Raw genomic sequence first — 26,502 nt, 5'->3', positions numbered from 1 at the left:
TAAAATTGCCCAAACTTATGGTCTATTTTTGCAAAATCCTGAGATGCTGATGTTATTTAGCTGCTTTGGAAAATGTTGCCTGAAATTCTCAGCTTGGGAGATAACATACTGATGTTATAAACTGTGTGTCAGAATGAAAAGAAATTAGATTAATTACACTTTAAGGCCCCATGACTAATAAGCTTTGTGCCGTTTTTACATGTCTCTATGGAGCACACAAGCACCTGTCTCTCCGGTGCCACTTACCAGGTAACTCTGTTTTTTATGACACTGTCATAAAATCCTTCGTATGTGATTTACTGAGATAAAAGGCAGGGAGACATTAAAATTAGCCAGTTTGCTTTCCTTGGCTACTTACCCATGTTGCCACCAAACGAACGAGGTCAATCAGCTTGATGACCCCATCCCGTCTGCTAAGCCTTTAGTTGCAGAGAGCAGCTCCAACAAGGCATGGAAGGTAAAAATCTCCTTGACAGAGAATTAGGAAATAAATGCCCAGGAGGCTGTGGGCCCTGGTTAGGGAGAGGTTTTCCACTTCCTTCCCCTGTTGTAGGTGGCTCCGGTTAAATGTCCTGTCTCAGTTTCAGCCACCTAATTATCTCTACCAGCCTAATCACCTCCCGTTGGCTGCGCTGCTACCTGTCAGGTATTTACAGTCTCCCTTCATGTCCCATCTCACCTCTCTTCCCTAAATCACGGAATCACAGAATGGTAGGGGTTGGAAGGGACCTCTGGAGATCATCTAGTCCAACCCCCCTGCCAGAGCAGGGTCACCTAGAGCAGGTTGCACAGGAACGCGTCCAGGCGGGTTTTGAATGTCTCCAGAGACGGAGACTCCACCACCTCTCTGGGCAGCCTGTGCCAGTGCTCTGCCACCCTCAAAGGAAAGAAGTTCCTCCTCATGTTTAGGTGGAACTTTCTATGTACAATTGCTGGTCTCAGCCTCAGCTCATAACCCTTTTTCCTCTAATCTGATTTGGCTTCGTGTGTGACCTATTTTGTCTCCTTTTTAATCTGTGATCTATAAAGCAGGAGTCAAGTAAACTTATGAGGTAAACAGGAGCGTATTGTATCATCTTGTTTACAGTCAGAGGTGAAATAGTGAAGGTCTAAAGCACTGCACACTCTGAAGCTGTGAATCAGAGCCCCAAAAAACAGATACTAGCTTTTCAAAAGGGATACATTTAAAGAAAAGGAAATCCATCTTTCATTTACCTCTCTGGTTTTTAAGCATCTTAGAGTGACACTGTGGGGGTTCTCCTCCATAGCAAGGCAGACTGCAAGCAATGAACAGCTAACGAAATAAAAACCTGAAATTTCACTGGCCTTTCTAGGCATGTACTTTAGGGAAAAGGCTCTATTACAAGAGCTGGGAATGCTGCCAGTGAAAAGGATCAGCATGTGCAAGGAGCATGGAGGTTTCTCCGTGCATTTTCTGGACATAAGATTTCAAACAACCCTGAGAACTTGAATCTCTCCCTTGCAAGCCGAGACCTCCTTCCCTGGACTTCAAAATCTAAGCAGGTAAGCAAGGCTGAAGCATCCCAGAAGCCACTGTAATGTGGACACTTATCCAGTAAAGTCTCTTCCTAGCCCCAGGGCCATGCACAGGACTGAGAAGACGGGTAATCTGGAGTACTGTGTGCAATTCTGGGCTCCCCAGTTCAAGAAAGACAAGGAACTACTGAAGAGTCCAGCAGAGGGCTACGAAGATGATCAAGGGACTGGAGCACCTCTCTTACGAGGAAAGGCTGATAGACCTGGGACTGTTTAGCCTGGAGAAGAGAAGATTGAGAGGGGATCTCATCAATGCTTATAAATATCTAAAGGGCAGGTGTCAGGAGGATGGGGCCAGGCTCTTTTCAGTGATCCCCAGCGACAGGACAAGAGGCAATGGGCACAAACTGGAACACAGGACATCCCATCTGAACATGGGGAAAAACTTCTTTACTTTGAGGGTAAGTACTGGAACAGGCTCCCCAGAGAGGCTGTGGAGTCTCCTTCTCTGGAGATATTCAAAACCCACTGTCCAGGTGGGAACCTGGACCCACCGTGTTCCTGTGCAACCTGCTCTAGGTGACCCTGCTCTGGCAGGGGGGTTGGACCAGGTGATCTCCAGAGGTCCCTTCCAACCCCTACCATTCTGTGATTCTGTAATAGCACCAAATGCAAAACAGGCTATGTCCTCTGAACAAAAATTACGAAAGGGAAACCCCAAAATATAGTGCATTCCAAAAATTATTTTAAAATTAGATATGAATCTTTTTTTCTACTGAAACCCTCCATCAGCTGGTGAGTCTTCACATGGGATTTATTCTTTGCTTTATCTATTTAAGAAAAAGAAACAAAAAACAAGCAGTGACTCTGAACTTCATTCTTAACTCTAAAGGGTTTCACTTGAAACTCAAAGCTTGCACTAAAAATAAGTTTAAAAAATATATGGTGTATCATGTTAAATATTACTTTAATTTGCAAATACGTGCACAGTCTTACGGAGCTCATCTATCAGGAAAACCTGACTTCTCTTGTAGATGTGAACAAGAACCAACAGTTTTGTCAGTATTACTGCTCTAAAGTAAAATGGGTGTAAGAGAATTAGCCAGTATAAGTAACTTTTTTGCCTGTAAAGCTTTCTGTGCTGAGCTGCTTGGCCTGGCTTTCCTCTCTGCCAGCAGTGACATTAAAACAAAATATGCCTCCACCCCTGTGACGCTGGTTGCTGCCTTGCTGTGCTGGCCTCTGTTTCCAGCCAGGGGACAATCCCTGCTGCCCTGTTCTGCAGCTCGTTCCGTTTTCTTTGATTCCATTCACCTGTAGTTGGAATTACACAATAAAAAGACACAGACCGCAATTACAAGTTCCTTGGGCAACAGGTGTTGGTTCATTCCCACATTTGCAGGAATTGCTTTGTGCTCGACGTGTGGCTGGTCAGGATCTCTCTGGCTGCAGTGCTCTGCTCATCCTAAGAGATGGGGATGGAGAGAAGGTAGGTGTCAGGAAGCAGAGGGTTTGCTCTGACTTAGTTGGTGCTGCTGCCAGCCCTCTGTAATCTTTCTAAGCGGTATAAAGAGCTTTTCCTGAGCAGGCAGCGTGTGTGAGCTTTGCCTTTTTGCATCCATGACCTCCCTGTGCCAGAGAGTGATGAGTGGCTAGTGCAGGCTGTGGTCCAACAGCAATACAGCTGAAGGCAGCCCTCTCCAACAGAGAAACACTGTGCTGGGTATTTAATTCCAGTTTTTGTAAAAGTTGGCTGGAAAGAAAAAATCTGTTTCAGAGGCGGGGAAAATGAGAAGAAACCTAAGCTTTGATATCTGTTTTTTTCCAGAGGCTTACAGCTCACCTTAATGCAGGCACGTTCTTCTATCTATCTGATTTTCCTGCACCCTGCAGTAGCTTCCAAAACTAGAGCACTTGTAGGGCAAGTCTCTTACCAGTGTCTCTGGCATGACTTCTCTACCTGGTAATCTCTATTGTAAAGGACATCTGTTTTCCAGTCCTTGCTTTGAATTGGGCAAACAGGGTATGAGCTCGGTTTGCCTGCATTCTACACATATATCTCTCTTTCTGAGAAATTTGGCCAGAAATTGGCCAGAATATCCAATTTGACCTGGAGCCCAACCAAAAAGGGAGGAATGGAAGGCAAAAAAGTCTTCTTAGTTTATAATTGAAATCAGAATTAGAAACTAGCCTAAACAACAAAAAAGCCCAACTCATTGGAAGCTGTGCAGCCCTAAATATCCGTATAGCAGTCTTCATGGAAAGCTCTCTCTAGCATCACTATCTCCACAGTCAATCACAGCAATATCGGAATGTTCGTAGAGTTTTGTGGTTTTTTTTAACCAATTCTCAGAGGTTGGGTACATCTTTATTTTTAAAAAGTATTTACAGAACTCTGGCAAATCCAAACTATTCTATAAATCCACTTTCCCTCCATGCTGGCTAGAAAAATATTCAAGGGAAACTTTAGCCAGATGCTTGATGATTAGCAAAATCCTAATTAAAACTGGTTTATATAGTTGATCATAGTTACATGAGTCTTAGAGCAGCACGAGTGCACTGCAAAAAGCCTCTGCTGCGACTTTTTGCCAAGCCCAAGAGGAATGAATCTGAGATTACATTAGGTTTTTTTCTGTTTACCTCCAGCTGCAGGCAGCAGCCGTGAGCTGTACTGCAATACGTACCCTTGGTCTCTCTCTTCAGTCGAGTGCTCCCTGGGAGAGAAGTATCCCCTGGAACTCATCTCCAGGTATTTGCAAGGCCTGGCTCAAATTAGGTGAAAAAATTGCTGTTAAGGATAGCACGTTATGCAAGGTCTGAATGCTGCAGAGTTTCAGGGGAGGTTATGGCTTTGCTGGGAATGTCAAGAAGGATCTTCCATCACCCCCTTTTGTCTGTGACCACCAGTACTGCCCTAATCCCTCTAGAACTGGAGAGGGGCTGCAGCACAGCGTGGCTGCCTGAGGGCCATGCCCCTTTGTCGTGGTTTTGGCTGAACTGGCCAATGAACGAGATGAAGAGGAGGAGGAGGGATAAAGAGATTTACGAGTTTAGAAGGAACTAAACTACTTTAATGAAATATTAATAATAAAATAAAAAGGAAATAATGAAATAGATACAATATATACAAAGCCGTATCAAGCTCCCAGGATGACGTCACTGGTAGGCACTAGGGAAGTCCCAGACTGGAGTAAGCGACGGGTGGGAACTGGATTCCAAATCTGGAGTTAGGAACACGCAGATCGGGATCAAGGGGAGACGAACAGACAGGGTCCTTCTCGGATGTTGGCCATTGAAGAAAAAGTGTGGACCCTTTGATCCCTCAGTTTTTATACTGAGCATGGGGCAGATGGGATGCAATACCCCTGTTGGTCAGTTTTGTGTCACCCGTCCTCTCCGCTGCTCCCTACAGGTGTGACCCCTCCATGCTTTACCACTTCCAACTCTCCAGCAGGGGAAATAACAAAGTTAGCTGACATTGGTTGTTACAGCATTAAGTATAAGCGAGAGCCTCTCTGCGTACCATTTCTTGACTTTAACTATAAACAGAGGTCTTATCACTCTAAGAACAAAACCATTTTCTGCACAATATGCTATTAATTTTGGAGAGTTAGAAGAGGCCTAGCTGAGAAGTAAAATTACTGAACAGAAAGTTTGTTCTGTTCTACCTCAAACCAGGACACCCTTTCCAGCTCCCCTGCAGCCCATCACCTTGGGGTTCCCCCTCTGGGCTGAGCCTGCCTGGAGCTCAGCCCTGCTGGTAATCCTGGGGCTGTGCCTGCGCCGGGGAAATGCCTATGACCAGCAAGAGAGAGGCTGTGCTGCAGCACAAGCCTTCAGAAGCTGTCATTGATGTAGAGGCTGAGCAATAGAGTCAGCCAACTGCTTGCTCGGGAAGTCGTGGCTAATACACTTTCACGTCTTTGGCCGTTTCCACCTGTCATGTAGCCTGCCAAACTGCTCTTTTTCCCTTGCCTTCTCTTTTTTTCCCTTCTCTTAGGAAAACAAATAAATCTACCCAGTGCAAAAGGGAATGGAGAGAGTGGAGACCAGGTTCAGCCACTGCTCACCTGAGGTCTAATCTTGCCATGCCTACTTCACAGTCTCTGCCTCAGCTTTCTCCTCTGTAAAAGCAGAGTGATAATACTTGCTGTTAATGAAAATACTTTTAAGATTAGGTACTTTTAGAAAATTAACATAGCATGTTCCTGAAATTTATCTGAAGTTATGACAGCTTGCTTATAGAAATTCTCCGGTGGGAGAGAAGAGATAAATATTTTGAAAGGCTTACAAGTTAATGGGATGATGAATGCCAGGATCTTATTTTTCAGACTGTTCTGTTTTACCTTTTCTCTGTTCCCTACCTGGGGGCTGCACTGCAGCTCTGTTCCCAGCAGTTGCAGCCAGCTGCCAGTTGCAGGGGGAGAACTCCTGCGGCATTATTTATGGCAGCTCTCAGTGAGAGGACAGTGATTTACTGTGCGTCATCTTCTGCAGCTGTGAATTTGCAGCATGGCGACAGGGCCGTTTGGTGGAATCCTAATTTTCAGTCTGACACAGAGGTAGAGAAAGGTGCACTGGCTGGGTAAAAGGAAGAACCTGTTAATACCCTCCATTGCTTTTCCACAAATAAACTTTTACTGTCTGAAATTGGGAAATTAGGGTTGGCAATATCCCGCCATTCATGTTCCCATCCCTCCTGCCAGACAGCTTTTCAAGAGAAGTCAAGATAATCCTGATTCTTCTTCTAAACTTGGGGGACTTTATTTTTTCTTTTATATGGCTCCCTTTCTTTTATGCCTTTCCTTGAAAAACTTCATTTGACTGCACCAGATCTTGGTAGGGAGAGTCTCTGATGGGACCTGGTTATCACCAAACCTGCCCTGTGATCTGAGCGGAGCAACATGCGGTGGGACAGCAACAGGAGCCCTCGCCTGGCTCTCGGATCTGCCTCTGTTGGCAAATAGGAGGAGCTCACTTCTCTGTGCTATCAAAAAGAAGCTGCAGAATTTGACCGCATGCCCTTGATCTTGAAAAAGATATGCACAGATCGCCTGAGCAGGCTCACCGGCTTATCCAAATTGAATCTCAGTGCCAAGTCGCTTGGTTTTGACCTACGCTATAAAAATTGTTAAATTCCCTACAAAGCCATTGGCATTCTGCAGAGAGGAGTTGATAGAATAGCACTGGGAGCACCTTCTATTTTATTTCTGGGGTTATTTCTTTTGGCCACAGTTTATCAGGCACAAAGCACAGGAAAACGATGGGATGTATTTTGTGATGTTACACGGCAAACCCTGGCATTGCGTTCTGTCAGTAGTAGCGAACCACACCAGTCTGCTGTGGCACGGTGTCATGAGAGCATGAGCAAGCCCAGCGGCCCCGCTGGGAAGCTGCTCCATGAGCTGCATCTACTGGAGAGTGAGGAAAGGGAGGAGGAGGCAAAGCTTCCCGAGCTTCCTCCTCTGAGATTTGAAATTGCATAATTGCAAGTGAGATTAATCATTTTATAAAAGAAGTGACAGTAGGTACAGTAACGGAGGGTAAGTGTGCCCATTATCTGGTCTGGCCAACTATGAAAGATTTTTGCTTCAAGGCATCTCCTGTAATTGCAGATTTGGTTGGTCAAACTGTAAAACACTTTTCAGATACAAATGATGTGTGCTGTCATTGCTATGCAAGCTTATGTTTCATATGTGTCCTGTTCCCCTGAGCTGAATGCAATATCATCTTCAGGTCAGTTATCAATAGATTGGTGAGAAGGGGGCGAAAAAAAAACTCCACTCCTAAAAACATAGGAAACCCCCAAACACTGAGAAACAATTAAGGGCTCTAAGACTAAAAAACTAAATACTGAAATTGCATTGCTTACTTTTAAGAACAGAATGTAAGAAAATTACTTGGTTTAACCATGTAGACTTTGATAATCAAGACATACAATGAAAGAAGGCAGAATCGCTCATGAAAATTGCTAGATCTTGTCACAACTTCAAATGCTTTGAAATCATTCTGGAGTTTTAAAAAAAAAAAAATCAGATTGTACTATTGCTCTGTCAGGAAGCTGATTTTATGGATTTTTTTAAACAGTAAGTTTATAAACTGAGCTTGGGATTGCTCCTTAACTTTTTCTGTTTACATTGTTTCTAACTTAAGCTTCTGTATGCTTGCTGTTGAATATGAAATATTAGAAATATAGGGCATAAGAGAGAGATGTTCTTGTGGGTGGCAAGAACATGCTCTTATTCTCCTTACTCTTACTCTCTTATTTACTCTTCTTACTCTATGGAAAAGTCTCAGTTCTGACCCAGATGGATGAGCTGCAAAGAAAAGCAGTTATTTCCTACTGCTTCTGCCTGGGCCGAACTGTCTGACAGAAGATTTAGGTATGCTAGTGGCTTTGCTGCATTTATATTTTGCCTCAAAAACTTGTTTTGCACGGAATAGATGTCCTTCAAGTTTGCATGAATAATATGGGCCTAGATTTGAGGGGAAAAAAGGTATGAGGCGAAATGCAAAGCTTCAGATCCTCCTGCCTCCCTTCTGCTCTGCTTCCTCCAGCAGCAAAAGTGGTGGTAGTTCTTGATTGTGTTGCCTTGTTCCAACGCACTAAAACCCAGAGGCCAAAAAAATACTGTTACACAGGTGAACAGGTTCAGCCCTTGCTGATTGCGATGCAGAAGGGACCAGAGGACCTGATTAGGCAAAGCTTGGGAGAGACAAGAATGCAGGCGAGCTAGCTGGCTGCGGCTCTTGAAAAACTGCAGCATTACCAGGGAGATGCCTTTATTAACAGAATAAACACTCAATCCTCCCGCAGATTGTTATCCGGATTGAACGGCACTCGGTTCTTACAAAAGTACTTCTCCATAATATGGAAATCTCCCGTAGCGTGACCCCCTTGAGTAAACACCGTGATTCTTAAAGCCCTGATTCCTATCATGCAAAGTAACTGCAGCCCCTCAGGACACGTGTACAGTGGAAGGAGGGCAATAAACCATCAATTATTAACTCTTGTAACCTCCAGTAGCTAGCAGGGTTTCTGTGCTGGGTTTCTGTGCCAGGTTTCTTCACCTCTCTGTATTGCCAGTAGTCCTGCGAGGGCACTGAAAGACGGTCTGGCTCCAAAAGTTGTCAGTAAGCTCTCCCGTCGGCAGAACACCTAGGTAGCCAGGGTCAGCAGCCTGGCACACTGGTGTGTTATTGAAGGTAATTGCGAAGTCTGGTGAAGAAGAGGGACTAGAGCAATTCCTGGCTTATCTCCCCATACATAAGAGCAACACAGTTATGAAAGGCAACAGTTAGGGCTGTGCACAGATTAAGCATAGCACAGCAGTCCGGCAGCTGTTTTGCTTGCAAAGTCGTACTGCTTTATCTTTCATCGTTTCCTTCTACACCCAGGGAAGCTTAAAAGATCTGAATGTTCATAAAGGTAGAGAAATTTATGATCTTGCATGTCTTTGAGGAAGGCTCACCTGATGCACCTTGACGGGAAAGTAAGCAGAGCTAGCCCCAGCCCGGCTGAGGTGCCCTAGGCAGTATTTCCAGGGGCATCCATCTCGGGCAGGTCTATTTGTAACTTGGGCCAAGCTTGTGTCAGAAGTGTGGTTTGACACATGTTTAACCTGAACAGCAGGAGAAGCATTTCTCAAACTTCAAAATTTAGCGTAAGGAATTTTAATATTTATTTTTTTTAAGGAGGGTCGAATTCGCTCTTCAGTGCCTCCTGCAAATCTGGCAGGGACTCTCATAATTTCCTAGGCAGAATTGTGACAGCTCCTTAGGCTTCCCCAGATAGCCGTGACACTGCTGTGAGTGTATCTGAAGAGTATTCATTAGTATGATTTGAGAAAGGCTTTAAAGAAAGAATGTGTTTTGGGGATGTTTCTAGAAATGGTTCTTCTATGAAACACCTTTGCCTGGGAGAACAAATCAAAGTAACGAATTAAATTTTGAAGCACTAATATATCATATGGGATGACTTAAACGTTTTCACTTTTAGCGTCCAAAGGATTGTTTGGAGAGGGCTGTCCTCAGTATAACATGAACCTATAAGGTTGGTTGTGCAGTGCTCATGTTCAGAAGTACTGGTTTCAAACCCCAATATGTTTAAAACCCTGGATGGGAATGGATCTGGGAAGCTTTCGCTACTGTAACCAAGTACCTAGGAGATAAAAGCCTTTGAGATATTTTTAAATGTCAAATTTCAGACACAAAGCATATTAGTGTGATTTGATCTTCAGACTGTGTATTTATCTGTCTAGCTTCTCCTATTCTATCAACAACTCTGCTCACCTTGGACATAGCTTTAAACTATCGATCTGGGTTCTTTATAATCCAAATGATAATATTTAAATCAAGCTATGTAAATCATTCATTTAAACACCATCTAAAAGAAAATTCTGAAGGCTTTGGGTTTCATTTTTAAGGGCTTAAAAAAAGAACAGGACAAACAGTTTAAAAAAAAAAAACTGAGAGAATCATCAGCAATACATTTTGTCATCTTTGCTTATGTAAATAGCAAATAAATGTCAGATATGCAGGTGCCACCTAGATCTCTTTAAAAATGAGCTGTTCTAGGCTATCAGTTAACAGGACTTAATGTGACTGATCTGTCTTCTGAATCTCAAAATGTGGATGTAGGTAGTTTGTATAAGAACGAGCCTTTGCACTGCCTGAAGCATGACTCCAAGCAAAGATGATCATTTCCAGATTCTTACACTAAAATGAAAGATCGTTTCCTTTACCCAGTAACCCAAATATCACAGTGTGCTTAAGGATGATGCTGACATTTTCAAAGACCACCCAAGGTGTTCCCTTTCTAACTGCAGCTATGCTCTGGGTCTCTGTGGGACTTACTGTCTTTTCCTTTTCAGCTCTCTTTTGTCTTTTTGGCTTGCTTTCATTCTGCCTGTTACCAGTTTGTTGGAGCCCAACTTTGATATTAGCAAAGACCATGTTGCCATAGCTGTAATGAGTGCTTGATTTTTAAAGGTAGCATAAACATATACAATATATAAAAATTAAAGCTCACTAGTCACCACAACTCTTAAGATTAATCATGTTAGTAATTTGATTTCTCATGTAATTGCTTCTTAGCTGAAGGATGAGGCTTGCATATTCATTCAGTGCTAGGTCAGGTTCAGTGAACTCCTCATTTATCCTTCTCATAGGACATCAGCAGATGGTCTAAACAGATTAGTTAAAGTGGTTTCTTATGATCTATTTATTTTAAAAAAAATCCTTAAAGGAAGAACACTCCAATAATTCATTTTGGTGTTTTCTTAACAAAAACTTTTGGTGTTTAATTTATCATTTTGTGTTTAAAAAAAAAAAAATCTGAGATTGAACTAAGTTAAATAGTAATTGACACAAATAAGTGTCTGTGTGCCTGTAATTCTTGAAAAAAAAACAATAACAAAGTCAAACTAAAATACTTTTTTCAAGTGTTTTCTTTCTCCTGCTAAGCAGGAGAGCATTTCTTTACATGGCTTGTTAACCACATGGCTTCTCAGGCAGGGGGCAATTGACACTAGAGGAAATGTTTGGTCAGGTGAGATTTTGGGGGACAAGATGTCCAAGAGGTATGTGGTGACTGAAAGGGCACTTTCCAAGCTTTCCATTTTTGGCTAATCCAGGTATCCTGTACTGATGCAGAAAAACGCCACTTTTGTCACAACCTAACCAGAAGGGTTGGGTTCCCCAGTGTGCTCTATGTTGGTCTCCGCTGTATGTAAGTTAACGGTGAAAATTCCGCTGACTTTGGAGATTGGGGCTTCCTGATTTTGTGTGAAATCATCAGTTATTCCAGTTCTGAACAGAGCTACTGATTTGCTTACAGGTAGCTTGGGACCTGCAAGTCAAGTCCTCAAACTGTATGTGTGTAATCACACTCTCTTCTCATATCATCAAAATGTCATTTATGACTGGTTCCAGTGTTGCACAAGCGTTATTGTAGGGGACAGTTTGAAGAAAGTGTAATTTTAGGAAGGAGCGCTCTCTCCATTCTGTGGCAATCACGTGCAGCATTGCAGCTGATCTTTGGATCTCGGAGATGATGTTGGAAGCACGGCAGTCAGCAAGACAGACTTTCCCAGTGCAAACCAAGAGGAGGAGATGCAGAGCTGTCCCGCTTCTGGGGAGCACATCAAAGTCTGCTGTGTTCTTCTGCAGGCTCCACGAGCTGTCCCTCCCTTCACTTGTGTGGACTTGCTTTTGGTTTATGGTAATGAAAGCAAGAGGAAAGTTAGACCCCAGGCATTCACGTGACCATGAAGTACTGAATTTTCATAAAGCTTAGTAACTGTCATTTCCCAAGTAATTTTCTAAAAGAGTGCTGGAATACAGGTAATGCCCAGGAACCAATATACCTTGAAAGTACATTTCCTTGTTTTAATAAGGTTGGCAGCATACCGTGACTTGCCATAATGAATTAATTTGGTGTTTACCATAACAGCACTGAGCTTAATGAGCTCATGATATTTATGTGTCTGTCTGTAGGTGTTCTCTTGTCATTTAGGATTTATAAATAGGTACTAATTCTTTTATTGCTGTTTTCTCCTGAGCAGGAAAGATCTGCATGGCGAAAGGCCGGTTAAGCTCATCTCAACTTTTTCTATATTAAAAGTGAGCAGAAGATCTTGAATAACTTGATTTTTGTCTTTATCTAGGCTTCTGAATTGTTACTATTCAGCAAAACTATGAGACTTGAATAAAACTATCCTATAATCCTTAGAAAATTCCATGACGGTTGTATAATAAATATAGTTAATATCTCATTTCTTGTTACTGCAGATGCCATTTCATTTCAGTTTAGCCTTCTGTATTTGAGAGTGTCCATGTAAGCTTAACAGATTTAAGTAAAAAGTTCACTAATTTGAACAAAGTGTTACTAATCTATGGGATCCAAGTCATGAGTGCTGCATCTTCTGAAGCTAATGGTTTCTTGCTGAGCAAAACAGAAGGTCAGCTGCTTTCTCTTTTTCAGTAGTGTTGGATATGCAGACCCTTAATGCTGGACAGCGGGTCCGGCTTACTACTGCTTCTTCTGTCCTACGTAGGAGGTGAGATGCTTATCCTTGTTTCCACACAACGACTTCCTAGCGGCAGCGGTGTGACACCGAGTGCTGCTGAAGGGCAGTTTGGAAGGCAACTGCCTGCCTGCCCTCTTGGGCACAAGTTAGTTGGGTTTAAATCTGTTTGGAGTCCCTGCCAGAAAACAGGCTTCTCAGCTGGACACAAGGGCACTCTCTCCCTTGGTTAAGTGGTAGGAACTGGTGGAGAAGGAAGTGTGGCTTCATCTAATCTGGCAGCCCAAGCTGCATTTGGCTAGTTTGAAAAATTTTCTCTTGTGGAGCCTGTGATTGGCAGCTCATTAAAATGCTGGCTAAAAAAAAAAAAAAAAAAAAAACACCACACACACAGAGAAAAACAGAAAATAGTCTCTTCAAAACCAGCATTTTTATTTACAGATATCAAGACCTGTAGTTGAAGGAAGGACTGGAGTAGCAATGACCTTTCTGCCTCTGGGTGCTTTACTCATCTTGCAAGCTCTCCTAGCATCGCTTCAGTCCACTCAGGAGCAGGCACTGGCACTGCTCCCCTCTTTCTTTCACCTTGGGGCAGCTACTTCTGCCCCACACCTTCCCATGCCACCTTCGTCTCTGGGCTGTATTTTTCAATGATCTGGTGCCCCTTTTAATTCTAGGCTTAGGTCTAGGGATGGCTAACTGGGTAGTGCAGCTGGTGCTGGGCAAGCAGCCGTTTCTGGATGAACAACTTCCCACCAGCTCTATAAACACTTCCAAGTTTGATTTATGACCATTCTGTATCTCTTTATTCTGTGCGTTTGGGCAGGACAAAATCACACAGGAATATTCCCCTCCTGTATGTGAATACAAATAAATCCATCGCTCTGATCAGCAGCTTCATAGCAGTCCATGGCTGTAGTATGATGCAAACGCAATTTGTTGGGCAGCTGGGGAATGACAATATTTGTTGGCACTGGAGATACCATCAAAGTCAAGGCTTTGAGCATCAGTGTGCACCTCCTCTTCCTTGTCCGTGCCGATGGTGAAATCATCCCTTTGGATAATACATTCCTGGTGCAGGAAGCTGATATTCAGTAACCTTTGACATCTCAGACCATGCACTGGCATTTCTGATCTCCTTGTAAATTGTGTCTCTTGCTTCCTACTGACAACTTGGAAAGAATAAAACAAGATCAAAAAAACAGTGTTGTCACAGATGTCTCAATTTTGTAGCATTTGTGACACCTTGCTATCATAATATGTTGGGGTGTTTTATCTGTGGGTATTTTTCAGGAGTAATTACGTTTCACTGCCAGCAGCAAAGTATGTAGTCACCGAGTTGAATCCAGCCTGGTTCCCGTTGATTCAGTAGGATTCGTTCACATCACTGTCAGATCTGGAAACCGCAGGCAGTTTAGTTTTCTGTGTTTATATCCACTAGACGTCACTTGGCACTGTGAATTCAGGGCCAAATTAGTTAAAGTACATGCAGACATTTTCTTTTGTGCAGCTTACTAACTTGAGGTCATTGCCTTGAAAAATGGTACTGTAGCAGTTTGCCTGCTGCAGAAAATTTATTAAGACCCACACTCTATCCATAAGCAAGTTTTAAAGGTCACGTTTTCCAGACAAATCAGATTATTTCAACATACAGGCTTTTTTTGTAAGCTTTTTAAGACTGTGGTATTTCAAAACAGCAGGAACTCATGCACCCTACTTAACTACTTACCACCACTCTTACTACTGGCTTATGTGTTGTAGTATTACTCCATGCCAATGCAGCAGGCTCAAAGGAGCCAAAACTGTTGAGGAAAAGTTCAGTTGTAAAAATCTGGGACTTGTGAGAAAAGGCACTTGCTGGAATTATAGCAGTTAGCGCATCATTATCATTCCGAGCATTAAGTTAATGCATTATTACTTTAGTCATTCATTAAATTTGAAAATCAAATATCAAACTGATTGTAGTGTCTGCCGCCCAACAGGTATGATTAGATTGGATAAGGGCACCCAGCAGGAACTGCAGCAAAAATATTTTTATGGAAAGAGTGCCATCGTGTGGGAAGCTCCCGCGGCACACAAGTGTAGCAGTGCCTGTGTGCTGTGCACGCTTGCAAGAAACCTCCCTTCCTCACGTTGTTTTTCATGGAATTTCGATAAAAGTACAATTTTCATTTTTGAAAATGTGCTGCAAAAATAGGAAGTTTCATCCCTAGGAACAGGTTGGTGGTGTTAAATCCTCTCCACGTGTTAACTGCTACTTTGGTGCCACACATGGGTGAATTCGGAAACAAGGTGTTTACTGAGTCTAATAGAAGCAGGATCTCCCTTTTTCTTCGTATGGTTAATTTGGTTAGATATTCATGCTCTTATAATTTCTCTTGATATGTATTTTTATCTCTCAACATCTGTTTTCAGCTGCCGTTTTACAAGGCTTCATTATAAGCTTTCCATTTCTCAAGCTTTTCCGTGTAATGATACAATTACTATCCCTGGTTTCTGCTTCTTTTTTATGTTTTCCTTTAAATAATTGAACTTATACGTTACATCCATAAAGAAAATTGCCAATAATTAGCAGTAGTACAATTAGGAATAAATCTCTGTTAAGGAACAAGCTAAAGTTCAGTGTCTTTATGCAAATACCTATTGTTGAAAAGATGTCTTGTGTAATCAGGACTTATACTGACAAGTGAAGAATCATTTAATTAATGAGAATAGAGCAATCATTTGGATGGTTCATTCTATTACCGACTGAATAAAAGAGAGAAAATAGCCCTACTCAGGGATTAGAGCTGCTGCTGGAAGAAGTAAGTCCCGCAATGTTGTTCTGTTGCTGCCTTGTGTAGATAGTACAGTAATTCCTAAATATAAAAACACATATGCCAAATGTTTGGATGGGGCATCGAAAATTAATCTTCTATTACTCCACAAGACTTTATACAAAAGGGTTCTGTTTATGCCAGCTATTCCTGCTAATGTGATGGACTGGATTATTTGGGACAAAATACTCATGCAAGTCCTAGTGCAGGATCCTAGGGCAGCAAGAACCAGAATTAGGGTGAGTTATGTCTGTATGCCATGGTTGAGAGTAGCATATGGACTGTGTTTGCAGTCTCAAAGGTGTAATTATGGTGAGAGAAGACCACCAGAGATCTCCAGCTCAGCTCTCTGCTCCAAGCAGGTCCAGTTAGTTCAGGTTGCTCTGGGCCTTGCCCAGTGGGCCTTTGAGTATCGCCAAGGGTGGACATGCTGCAGATTCTTTGTACTAGTGTTGGACCTCTCCCATTTTCTTTTTATCTAGTCAGAATTGCTCGTGTTCCAGTTTGTCCTAGTTGCATCTCTTCCTGTCACTGGATCTGGCTCCAGCTTCTCTACATACTCCCAATAGGCAGTTGTAGGCAGCAATGATGGCAACCTGCATGTGGTCCTCATGCCTCCAAAGCTCCTTTGAACATGGGTATTTCATAACAGCTATTCTGTCTCTTGCAACGGAGCTGAGAGTACTCCCTTATTTGACTTATCCCTGCCCCCTCAGGAAGCTTTGGGCTGGGGCTTCCCTAAGGTGGCATTGGGTTTGGGACAATTCAAAATATAGCCAGGCAACTCTGACCTTGTTCGCCATTCTCCAGGGCTAAACCTTCAGCGGTACACTGCCAGCAGGCATTGCGCAGAATTTGTTCCCACTTCTTATAAAGACAAAGCTATGCAAGCAAGGTGATTCTGGCATCTCCAAAGGCACATGTATCACCTGCAGTCTGTTCCTCAGGGGTGCTGTTCCCTTGGTAGATCACAGAGGTGGACAAGCTGTTCCCTTCTGAACAGGTCAGGATCTCAGACACAGGATGTGCTACCAGATAGGAAACAGAAACTCACTCCAGAGCTGTGCTAGGGTTTAAGCCACTGATGGCTGCATGAGGTGTCCCATTCCTGGTAGGACCACAACATAAGTGTAGGGTCATTTGAATATGTCATAGAAAATCTGGTGGCTTCATTGACATGACTATGTCAAGTGGCGTTATAGATCACAGAATCATCTAGGTTGGAGGGGACTTTTAAGATTATCGAGCCCAACCATTAACCTAACACTGCCAAAACCACCAATAAACCATGTCCCTAAGCACTACATCTACATGTCTTTTAAATACCTCTGAGGGTAGTGTCTCCACCACTTCCCTGACAGCCTGTTCCAATGCTTGACAACCCTTTTGGTGAAGAAATTTTTCCTGATACCCATCCTAAGCCTCCCCTGGCACAACCTGATGCCATTTCCCCTTGTCCTATTGCTTGTTCCTTGGGAGAAGAGACCGACCCCCACCTCGCTACAATCTCCTTTCAGGTAGTTGCAGAGAGCGATAAGTTCTCCCTTCAGCCTCCTTTTCTCCAGGCTGAACAATCCCAGCTCCCTCAGCTGTATAGAGCAGTTGCTTCTGAGGTGCATTCAGACTCCCTTTCATAATACTGCATTTTTCTGAGGTTGAGGTAGACCACTGCATGGAGCTGTTACAGTAGCCCTGGGTCAGTGGGACAGCTTTTCTTCCCCTTTGGATGCAGTACAGCCTCTGGTAGCAACATCCCAGACCTCTGCTGGTTTGTGTGCACTTGGATTTTTTGCATGCTGTGTCAAATGATTGCACAAGTAATTGTTTGCCTTCCAACACTGAAATGAAAAACAAATTTATTACATGAAGGAAAACATTCCGCCTGTTTTATTCTTTTTAAGTGTAATCATTGAATTGTTTATTTTGGGTAACCAGATACACCAGTCTGCTACTCTAGTCACTTCTGGAAGTTTTTTAAAAAACACTCTCCTCAGTAATAAATCAACTAAATATGCAAATCTTCTTCCAAACCAAATTCTCATTTCTCAAACTGTTCATTCCATAGGAAGTCTAGCTAAATACATTGGCTTTGCAAGCTGCTTGGTAAATCTTTGGCGAAGGTCTGGGTGCATAGGTACAAGGACAAGTGAACTCAGCAGCAAAGAACGTTCCTATAAAAATCGCTTACCAGCAGGGTCACACACTCCCATTGAGCAAAATTAGTTTAGGTCTTTACTGACTGAAGCTAATACGGTTCTGCTCTCTTTCCAAAGCAGCCATAGGTAACCTGATAAAGATCAGTTTACAATAAGGTAATATGTATCCTGTGGTGCATCTGAACTGTATTTTCCTGGGTTTTTTTTTGTTTGAAATGTCTCTTCTCCAGCAATTAAAATGCAAAATATATATTGTCAAATACCCAATGCACTACAAAAGTCAATTGCCATAGTCTGTAGTGAAAGCCAGTTAAGAAACTACAGTATATTGAGTAAAGCATTTTCATTAAAGGTCTTAAAAGAAGGAAAGAGAGACTTGTATGTGCTTTCCTGTATCTAGAGTGGAGCAGAGATATCCATATGCTCAGTCTTACCGGCAGTCCCATTTTCTGACTTTCTTTTCTAGCTAAATCAGTCCGTCTGGACTCATCAGCTGCTTGGCTTTCCGAAACACATGGGAAGGTTGCAACTAGTAGGATTACATCCTTGAGCTCTCAGGTGCCACCTCCACTGCCCCACTGTAACCCCTGACTCTGTGCTTTCTCCTCAAGGATTTTGGAGCTGCAGCAGAATGGTGACATGGACATACTGAAGCATAAGTGGTGGCCAAAGAACGGTCAATGTGATCTTTACTCATCTGTGGATACCAAACAGAAAGGAGGTGCCCTGGACATAAAAAGTTTTGCAGGTGTTTTCTGCATCCTCGCTGCTGGGATCGTCCTCTCCTGTTTCATTGCAATGTTGGAAACGTGGTGGAATAAAAGGAAAGGCTCCCGGGTTCCGTCGAAAGAGGTATTAGACCCCCCATTTCTCCTGGGGACTTTTCACGCACCCTAAAGATTGCTGCCTTGACTTTATAGAATTACAGAGGGTGGGGAATTAAGTTCAGAAAAATTTCCTTAGCTTCCTGATATTTTAAGGTAAATGTTGTTCCTCAAAAATCTCTTTAGCTATTCTATCTAGAAAAGCTTGAATGAAAAAAAAAAAATATTATATTGATGATGTATGAATATGCAACTATTCTAAGTAAAACACAACTGTTACTTGTAGAATAGTACATTATTAATACATCAATATTTAGTTCATTATTCCCACTGGTGAGAGCTATTTCTCACCAGTAAGTTCAAAGGTTTCTTGGCTGCTTCTTGAAAAATATATCCCTAAGCTCAGTGGCTGAGTCTTTCAAAATAGATTTGTAAAGTTTAGCCCTTTAATCACCGGTTAGCTTCTTAAATAAGCATGTCCCCATTTTCAGAAATGTTAACCTCTTGAGACTTCCATGAACTTCAGTTCTTGTTGTTTAATCTGAAGTCCAGGGAAGCAAGAGTACGTTAGATTTTTCAGATTCAGGCCAGGCTTATTTCTGAAATGTGCGACAGACTTGTTTCAGAAGCAGGTGTTTGCTTCTACACCTGCGTGTGTAATGCTTTTCTTTCCGTGGCAATCTACCTGTCCCTTTACCAGCCATCTGAGCCTTATGCGGTCCTACAACAAATTTCTTCCCTTCATAATTAATTATTTAGCTCTACAAAATACTAGAAAAGCATTAGGAAAAAAAAAAAGTTATTAAAATGTATTTGGCAGCGATGCCCAAAGCTGAACCTAAATATGAGCTTTAATGTAGCACTATCAATTATAGCTTTTCTATCTGTGTAGCTTAGACACATCTGTGTAGCTTGTGGGGTATTGCTGTTAATTTGTGTGCAGTGGTCTCACCTTCTCTGCAGTTTCTCCATTGTGTTTATTTCTGCTAATCTAATGCTGTGTAATCAGGCAGGATTAATTACACTGCCTAATTAGACAGCATCGGTATTGATGTCAGTATACGTTTAATCTTTTCTTGCCTGTTTTAATTCCCAAGCTTTTTTTTGTTCAAGATCGGGACCGGACCATTATTAAAAGAAAAAAAAAAAGAATCTCTAGTCTTTAAATTGGGTTTCTCAGGAATGGAAACCGTATAATGTCAACTGGTAAATTATTTTAAAAACCTAAAATTTATTTCATTGTTGTTTACCCAAACTTTCAAAACATCATATTACTTATTTATCTGGTGCAAAACATAAAAAAGTAAATAACAAAGCAAAAGAAAAAACCAACGTGGATTTTTTATGTAACTACAAAATTTCCTATTTCAATTTTCAAGTGCAGAGAAATTCAAGTGTATATTTTCCGCAAATGGTATCATTTGGCCTCCTTGATCTTTGTTATGTGGTCATTAGCTTAGCATTTAAAATTGCATCTCAACACTAAATCGAAAAGCTTGGCTCAAAATTGAGTTTAACGTGGACGTATGTGCTGAATGTCCCCACTATCCTGGATGTGGGGATCATTCAGCAAAGAAATACATCTTAACTAACTTTCTTAAAATTCATTTTAGCTTCCATGAAATCCATTGGCTCTTCCAGGCCACTAGTCCAGAGTCGGGGGTCAGATTGGGCCAGTTTGTGGTCAGCAAGCCAACCCTTTTTCCTGGTGGCTGCCATCTTGTGCTCCAGAATGCAAGCATTTATACTGAAAAAAATTGTCTTATGATTGTGAAGATAACATTTTGGTCGCATACCAGAAGTAATCCATTCAATGATGTCTGCCTGAGTCTGCAGACAGCCTTAAACAGTAGCTCTGAGAGAAGTATGAACCACCCCAGTAATCTCAATGGGATGTTGACTCTGAAGCCTGATGATAATTTAAATGTGAAAACTGCTGAATATTTCACTACTGATCACACAAGAGAGAAGAGGAAAGATCATATTATGGAGATATGCACAATCTTACTGTGAGTGGGTCTCATTTTGGTGTATCGATTGGGTGGAGATCGGGTTGTGGGCTAAGCATGGGAGAATATCACCACTTCTATATTTTCACTGGTCTGACCCTAGCCCCAAATGCATCTCTGTAAGAGAAGAAAGAGGAGTATTTTGAGTAACTTACAGAGGCTCAGAAGTGATGAAATTCCAATCTTTTCTTGACTGACATTTTAAATTACAAAGTGTTTGTATGTTTTTCAAAATTAAAAACAAACAAACAAACAAAAAACCAAAACCCAACGAAAAAAAAATGGAAAAATATTTAGGACTGTCCCTCAGAGACATAGTCATGACCTGCACACACTAACAGAGCCTCTGTATATTTCTTTAGCTTCCGATGTGGCCCCAGTTCTCCTGCATCCATATGCAGCTCCAAAGTTTTTAGGAGAGAGCGTTTGGTGAATGCGTTTGGTTTTGGTGTCACCTGTGTGGTTGTTATGTGCATCCATGTCTATGTCCACATGTGAATAAACTATAGACAGAAAGCTAAGTCCAAGAAATGAGCGCTGCATTTTTTTCCCTCCCGTGACGAGCTCAAACCAAAGCCTCTGTGGTCAGCGATCATCCAGTCCCTGGGAGATCTCTGATGCCCCATTCCCTGCCCCTTTTCCCCTGGTTTGTCTCCCTATCCCTGCCCTCGGAGGGTAAAATCCCGGAGGGGAGCTCGCCTCTCAGCCTCCTTCCAGTCAGGCTCTGTGTTCGGCGTGGTACCAGTGCAAATATTTGGTGATCCGTTTTGCTAAGTAGATGAACTCCTGCAGTTTGTTCTAGGTGTGGACTTTTTCAGAGTGCTTGACTTCATTCCTAGACAAAGGAGGGATCTCAAGCCCATTCAGTGTACTAGGAGTTTTGCCATTGATTCAGGGAGCTCTGGATCAAGCCAGTCATTGAATTGCAGTAATCAAGGCTGGAAGTCATCAGTGCGCGTCTATCGGCTGCCTAATTATCCTCTGTGAGGTCCTAGAGTGTGAGATATTTCTAGTGGCCTGGAAGAGCCAGTAGATTTCACAGAGATTAAGGTAAATTTTAAGGTTAGTTGAAATCGATTTTTGTTCTGAATGAGCTGCGCTACCTAGACTCAGGGAATACCCCTGTACGTGTATACTTAATGTCGCTTTGAATTAAGCTTTGCAGTTCAGTAGAAGTATCCGTGTACAATACAGGTGATTTATTGTGTCACCCAGGACTTTCTCCTCTTTTTTTTTAACTTCCGTGCATTTAAATTTTCAATTATAACTAACAAACCTGTTTAACTGAGTTCTTTGGGAGGAGAGATTTAAGAAGGAAAAGGGACAGAGGTAAGAGAAGGGATGATATATTCCTAGGTCGCCCCTCTCTTCTCACCCACAAGAGTGTAATTCCATCAGAATCAATGGAATTGCTTCTTTGTAGGTAAGGGGAGAATGAATCCCTCTTTTGGCATTGTACTTTGAAGTTGCCTGGTGTACTCCTTTCTGCGTGATGTCAGCGAGTCACCAGTGCTTGGATTTTTGTCTGGAAGTTCAGCTTTTCTATGCCGGAATTTATATTATAAAGACAAAAAGCAACCTGAGATGTTTTTAGCCCTTCCTTAAGCCCTGAGAGGATGACAAAGACGGCAACCTGATCCCTCAGAGCCTCCCATGTTGACATTCAAACTTAGTCCTCATTACAGACTTGAAGAAAAGGCATCATCCCAGGCATTTGAGATTATACTTTGCTTTCATGGCACAAAATCTACTGCTATTCAGCTGTTGCTATTCCAACCCACCTAGCTCCGAGCCTGGCTTTTCCTGACAAAAACCAACCGGTAGCACTTGGAGATTTGATGTTGGGATTCAGGGTTTGAGGGTAGCTGTGGTGTAAGGGTCTGCCTCCGTTTGGCTTGCCACCGGAGCGTCCGGTGGTGGGGGGTATGTGTGTGTTTTTGCTGGTGACGTTCAGAGATGCCAACAGCCAGCTGTAGTTAATTGTGCATTGTGCTTCCCAAGCAGTTCTGATCACACTGTGAAGCTTCAACCCAGCACAAACGGCGATGGTGAGCGGTGCCTCTTGTTTTTCTCGTTCCCCAGGATGACAAGGAGATCGACCTGGAGCACCTCCACAGGCGCGTGAACAGCCTCTGCACAGACGACGACAGTCCCCATAAACAGTTCTCCACCTCGTCGATTGACTTGACCCCGCTGGACATTGACACTTTACCCACACGTCAGGCACTGGAGCAAATCAGTGACTTCAGAAACACTCACATCACCACAACCACCTTCATACCAGAACAGATCCAGACTCTGAGCCGCACGCTGTCTGCTAAAGCTGCTTCGGGTTTCTCCTTCGGCAGTGTGCCCGAGCACCGAACTGGCCCTTTCAGGCACAGGGCACCCAACGGTGGCTTTTTCAGAAGCCCCATCAAAACAATGTCATCTATCCCTTACCAACCAACTCCTACTCTGGGGCTGAATATCGGTAGTGACCCAGACCGAGGCACCTCCATCTGAGCATCAGACCAAGTTTCTTCACTGTTTCTTTTTTAGGACTCCCTTTGCAAGGAGCAGCTGTAATATTGTGGGACTAACATGGATGTAACCTTTTTTCTTTTCCTTATTTTTTGTTTTTGAGGTTTTTTTAAAAAGCTTGTTTGGGGGTTATTTTCTGTTTGTTTTGTTGTTTTTTTTCTTATTTTTTATTTTATTTTATTTAAGAGTCAGGATTATTAGTAACAACTCTTCCTCCTCTTCTCTGCTTTCTCAGTCTGGTCTCCTCTGTCTCCCCTTATTCTCTTTACTACTTGAATCACTTATTCTTGGTTTATCACCATGTTAGGTTTTGGTTACTTCAGGCTTTTCATATACTTTTCATATACTTTAAATATAGGAAACGTGCAGCAATTCATGCATAGAAAAACACTGAGGATTACTTTACAGAAGGGCATTTGCTCCTCCTCCCACACCGCCTTTTTTTACTATAATTGCAATAACTTAAGTCCTTTTCATGTATTCTGCTGCATCCAGTCAGTGCTCCACTGCTGTGTGTCCTTTTAACTGTGGACCAAAGGCAAACCCTGCAGTTTAAAAAACCGAAAAATTTAAAAAAAAGGCAAAAATTAAAAAAAAGGAAAAAAAAAATGAAAGCAAAACGAGTGAAGTTAACAGATCATTCAGGCCCCGTAATAGAAGAATGCAATTTTGTAGGATTACAAAAAGCCATTACTATGCCAGTAAAGACTACAGTTAAATCTACTTTTGCACTGCAACAGTGCATATGACCTTTATGTGATTGTACAGTGTTAAAAGTTTTTCTTATGTACAGTAAACTGTATCATATGGCAGAAGCCTCTGTTGTGTTAAATAAATTAGTATCTCATACATATATATATATACATATATACATACACGTATGTATATATATATACATGTATATATAGCTATAAAATGGCAGCCGTTGCTATTGCAATTCATTTAATAAAGCTTTAGTAAAAATGTGTTGTATACAGGAAAGATGTACAGTGCAGGGGGTCTTTTCATTTAGAAAAGACAGGTTGCTTTAATGTTATTCTGACTTGCATCGTTTGCCAACAGAGCATATTTTATACTTTTTTATTAGAACATCCGGGGCAATTTAACGTTTGTACCTAGATGTAACTCCTTTGGTTAGGTTTTGCATTGGCTATTGAGCATTCTATAAGGCTAACCTTGATAATTTTACTTTTAATTAATTAGACAAATGGAACTCTTTCTTAGGTATACCACGTTCATGAACAACTAATATAGCTCTAGAGAAGTTTAAACATAGATCAAAGGTCAATAAATGATTTTCCAAATCAGGACAGTTGATCAATACAATAATGGTGTTAGGAGAGGAAAAAAAAGCCCTCGAGAAATACGGATGTGGCCTTAATTATAATCATTTGTTGTTCTAAGGAAAAAAAAATGAACAGGCGCTCATTTTAACCCTTTATATGTTAAGTTAGATTTAGAGGAGCTATGTATTTTTTACATTAGTGCCAACTGTATAGAACAAGAGAAAGAACAGCAGTGAGAGCAAAACCAGTGCCCACTTTGGCACCAGCTTTTTAAAGTAACACTGTTACCTGTTAGAAATGTAGGAAGAGCTTTCAATTTGTAATCCTTAAAACTAAAAATGCGGTTAAGTAGAAAGCAAGCAGTTTATTCTGTGAGTTTTTTGGTTTGGTTTTGTTTTTAATGCAACCATACACTTATTTTAACCTAACTCATTCTTTGGCTAGGATTAATAGGAATCAGCCTATGTGATTTGCTTTAGGATAAATTAAAAGGTATATTCTTCAGATCTATTCTATTTTGATGCTAATTCTGTTCTGGGGGAGCATCTTGTACTGTCACTGTTTTTTGTACTAAATCTTCAAATATTGTCTACTGTGTAAGGCAGAACAAATTCTTATCGTGCAAAAGGCCATTTTGTTTCCAGGGGAGCAAGTGTCTAAAAGCATGCACAACTTGCTTCCTCCTTGTAACATTCATGAACTCATCCACACTTCTGAGTAAAACAATAAAAAAAAAAAAAGACAATTTCTTTCCAACAAGCTATGTAGGGACATACCAGATGTTGCAGTGATTTTAGCTATTAAAAAAACCTGTTAACCATGTACGATATTTAAAATAGGCCTATTTTGATGTGTTGCCTATTATACAGATATACAAAACACTTTTTGGAGGCCTCAGTTACAAGTGGCAGAGCTTTCTGTGTATAATTTGTCTAAATAATTTGTCTAATAAAATTGTTTTCTAAACTTGCGTTTCCTCCTGTTCAGTTGCTGAGTGCTGTGGGATTTTTGGTCTGCGACAAGGCATCCGCTCATGAATGTTTTTGCCACACCGTTACTGAAGGGGATTTAGCCCACGGAGATGGGATGAGCTTGCCAGGCTGCCCTGAGTCAGCTCAGTGTAGAGCATCCATGGAAATCTCCAAGGTTCACTATGTTTATCAATGTCGGGCTCAGGTTTCAGAAAACGTATACAGACAGCATTTTGGAGAATGATTTGAGAGTTCATTGGCACTGACAGTGAAGGGACATCATTTGTAGAAATACTGAATCCCACCTCCATCCTTTTTAGTATAATCTAGGAATTTTCTTGGAACGTGGTCGTTATTTTTATAGAATCACATTCTGCCATATTTATTTGCACAGAAGTTAGGTTGCTGTGGTACCGGACATACACTGCCTTTAGATTTGACAAAAGTTTTAGTGTGAGAGAATTTAGCCCATATTTCATCATCACCTTCTCAATCCTTAAGTTTCAATAACATGTTCAACTTAATGGCCTAGTCATTAGTAAGCCATGCAGGGTGCACCGCAAGAACAACAGTGATTTAACTTGCAGCATCCACATTTTGTCTACTGGCTTTTTACATTCCGTATATTTATTTCATTGAATACTATTTTTGACCTCCTACAATTTTCTGTAAATCTTAGCAGGCATTCAGGGGATTTCTTTTGAAGTTTCAAAAATACATTGGAAGGAGTCCTCAATTCATTTCTATATTAAAAAAAAAAAAAACACAAACATTAATCCAGATAAGAGAAATATCTAAAGAATGTTAGATTATTGAAAGTGACTTGAGGTTAAAATTTAAAGGTACCTATGCACTAACGCAATAGGCTCATATATCAGTGAGCACTAAATGCCTAGCAACAGGATGCTAGAAGCTTTTATAATCTGGCTACTTTTATTATTTCATAAAAATCAGCCGAGAGACAAGCTCTACGTATTTTCACTGAGGCAGAGCTATGGCAAACTGAGGCACAGACCCTACAAGCACATTAGTGTGTGTATAGTAAGGTTTCCCTTAGCCACAAAGATGCTTGCATGATCAGTGTCCTAGTTTTAGGCTATTCCTGATCTGTAATGTAGTCATGACCTCTTGGAAAGTGCCATCCTGCTGACATCATAAGTCATTCACTTTAACATAGGCGTTGTCGCTTATGCTCACAGAGGCACCTCGTGAGCTAGGTAGTTTTACAGGTACTACCTGTGTACTCGCTATAACAGGCTGCATTGAAGGGGGGTGACACTTCTCCTCCTTTTCTTTAAACAAAAAGCCAGTGAAGTAATAGCGTTGAAGACTGTCAAGTGTGTCTGCTGCAGTAGCTCCACTAGAAATACAAGCCACCTGTATATAAAGATGA

General features: G+C 41.7%; 1 protein-coding gene across 1 annotated transcript in view; it reads left to right on the top strand.

Moving 5' to 3' along the window:
* GRID2 (glutamate ionotropic receptor delta type subunit 2) overlaps positions 1 to 25,052 on the top strand; it is a 765,251-nt gene extending 740,199 nt beyond the window's left edge. Inside the window, exons 15-16 of the mRNA XM_063336608.1 lie at positions 18,108 to 18,348; positions 22,412 to 25,052. Of these exons, the coding sequence (XP_063192678.1) occupies positions 18,108 to 18,348; positions 22,412 to 22,834 (664 nt within the window). The 3' untranslated portion in view covers positions 22,835 to 25,052. The remainder of the gene's footprint in view (positions 1 to 18,107; positions 18,349 to 22,411) is intronic.
* The last annotated feature ends 1,450 nt before the right edge of the window (positions 25,053 to 26,502 follow it).

Source organism: Chroicocephalus ridibundus, chromosome 5 (genome assembly GCF_963924245.1).
Source record: "Chroicocephalus ridibundus chromosome 5, bChrRid1.1, whole genome shotgun sequence".
Lineage (NCBI taxonomy): Eukaryota > Metazoa > Chordata > Aves > Charadriiformes > Laridae > Chroicocephalus > Chroicocephalus ridibundus.
The sequence above is the reverse complement of the archived record's forward strand: the minus strand, read 5'-3'. Positions and strand labels throughout refer to the sequence as shown.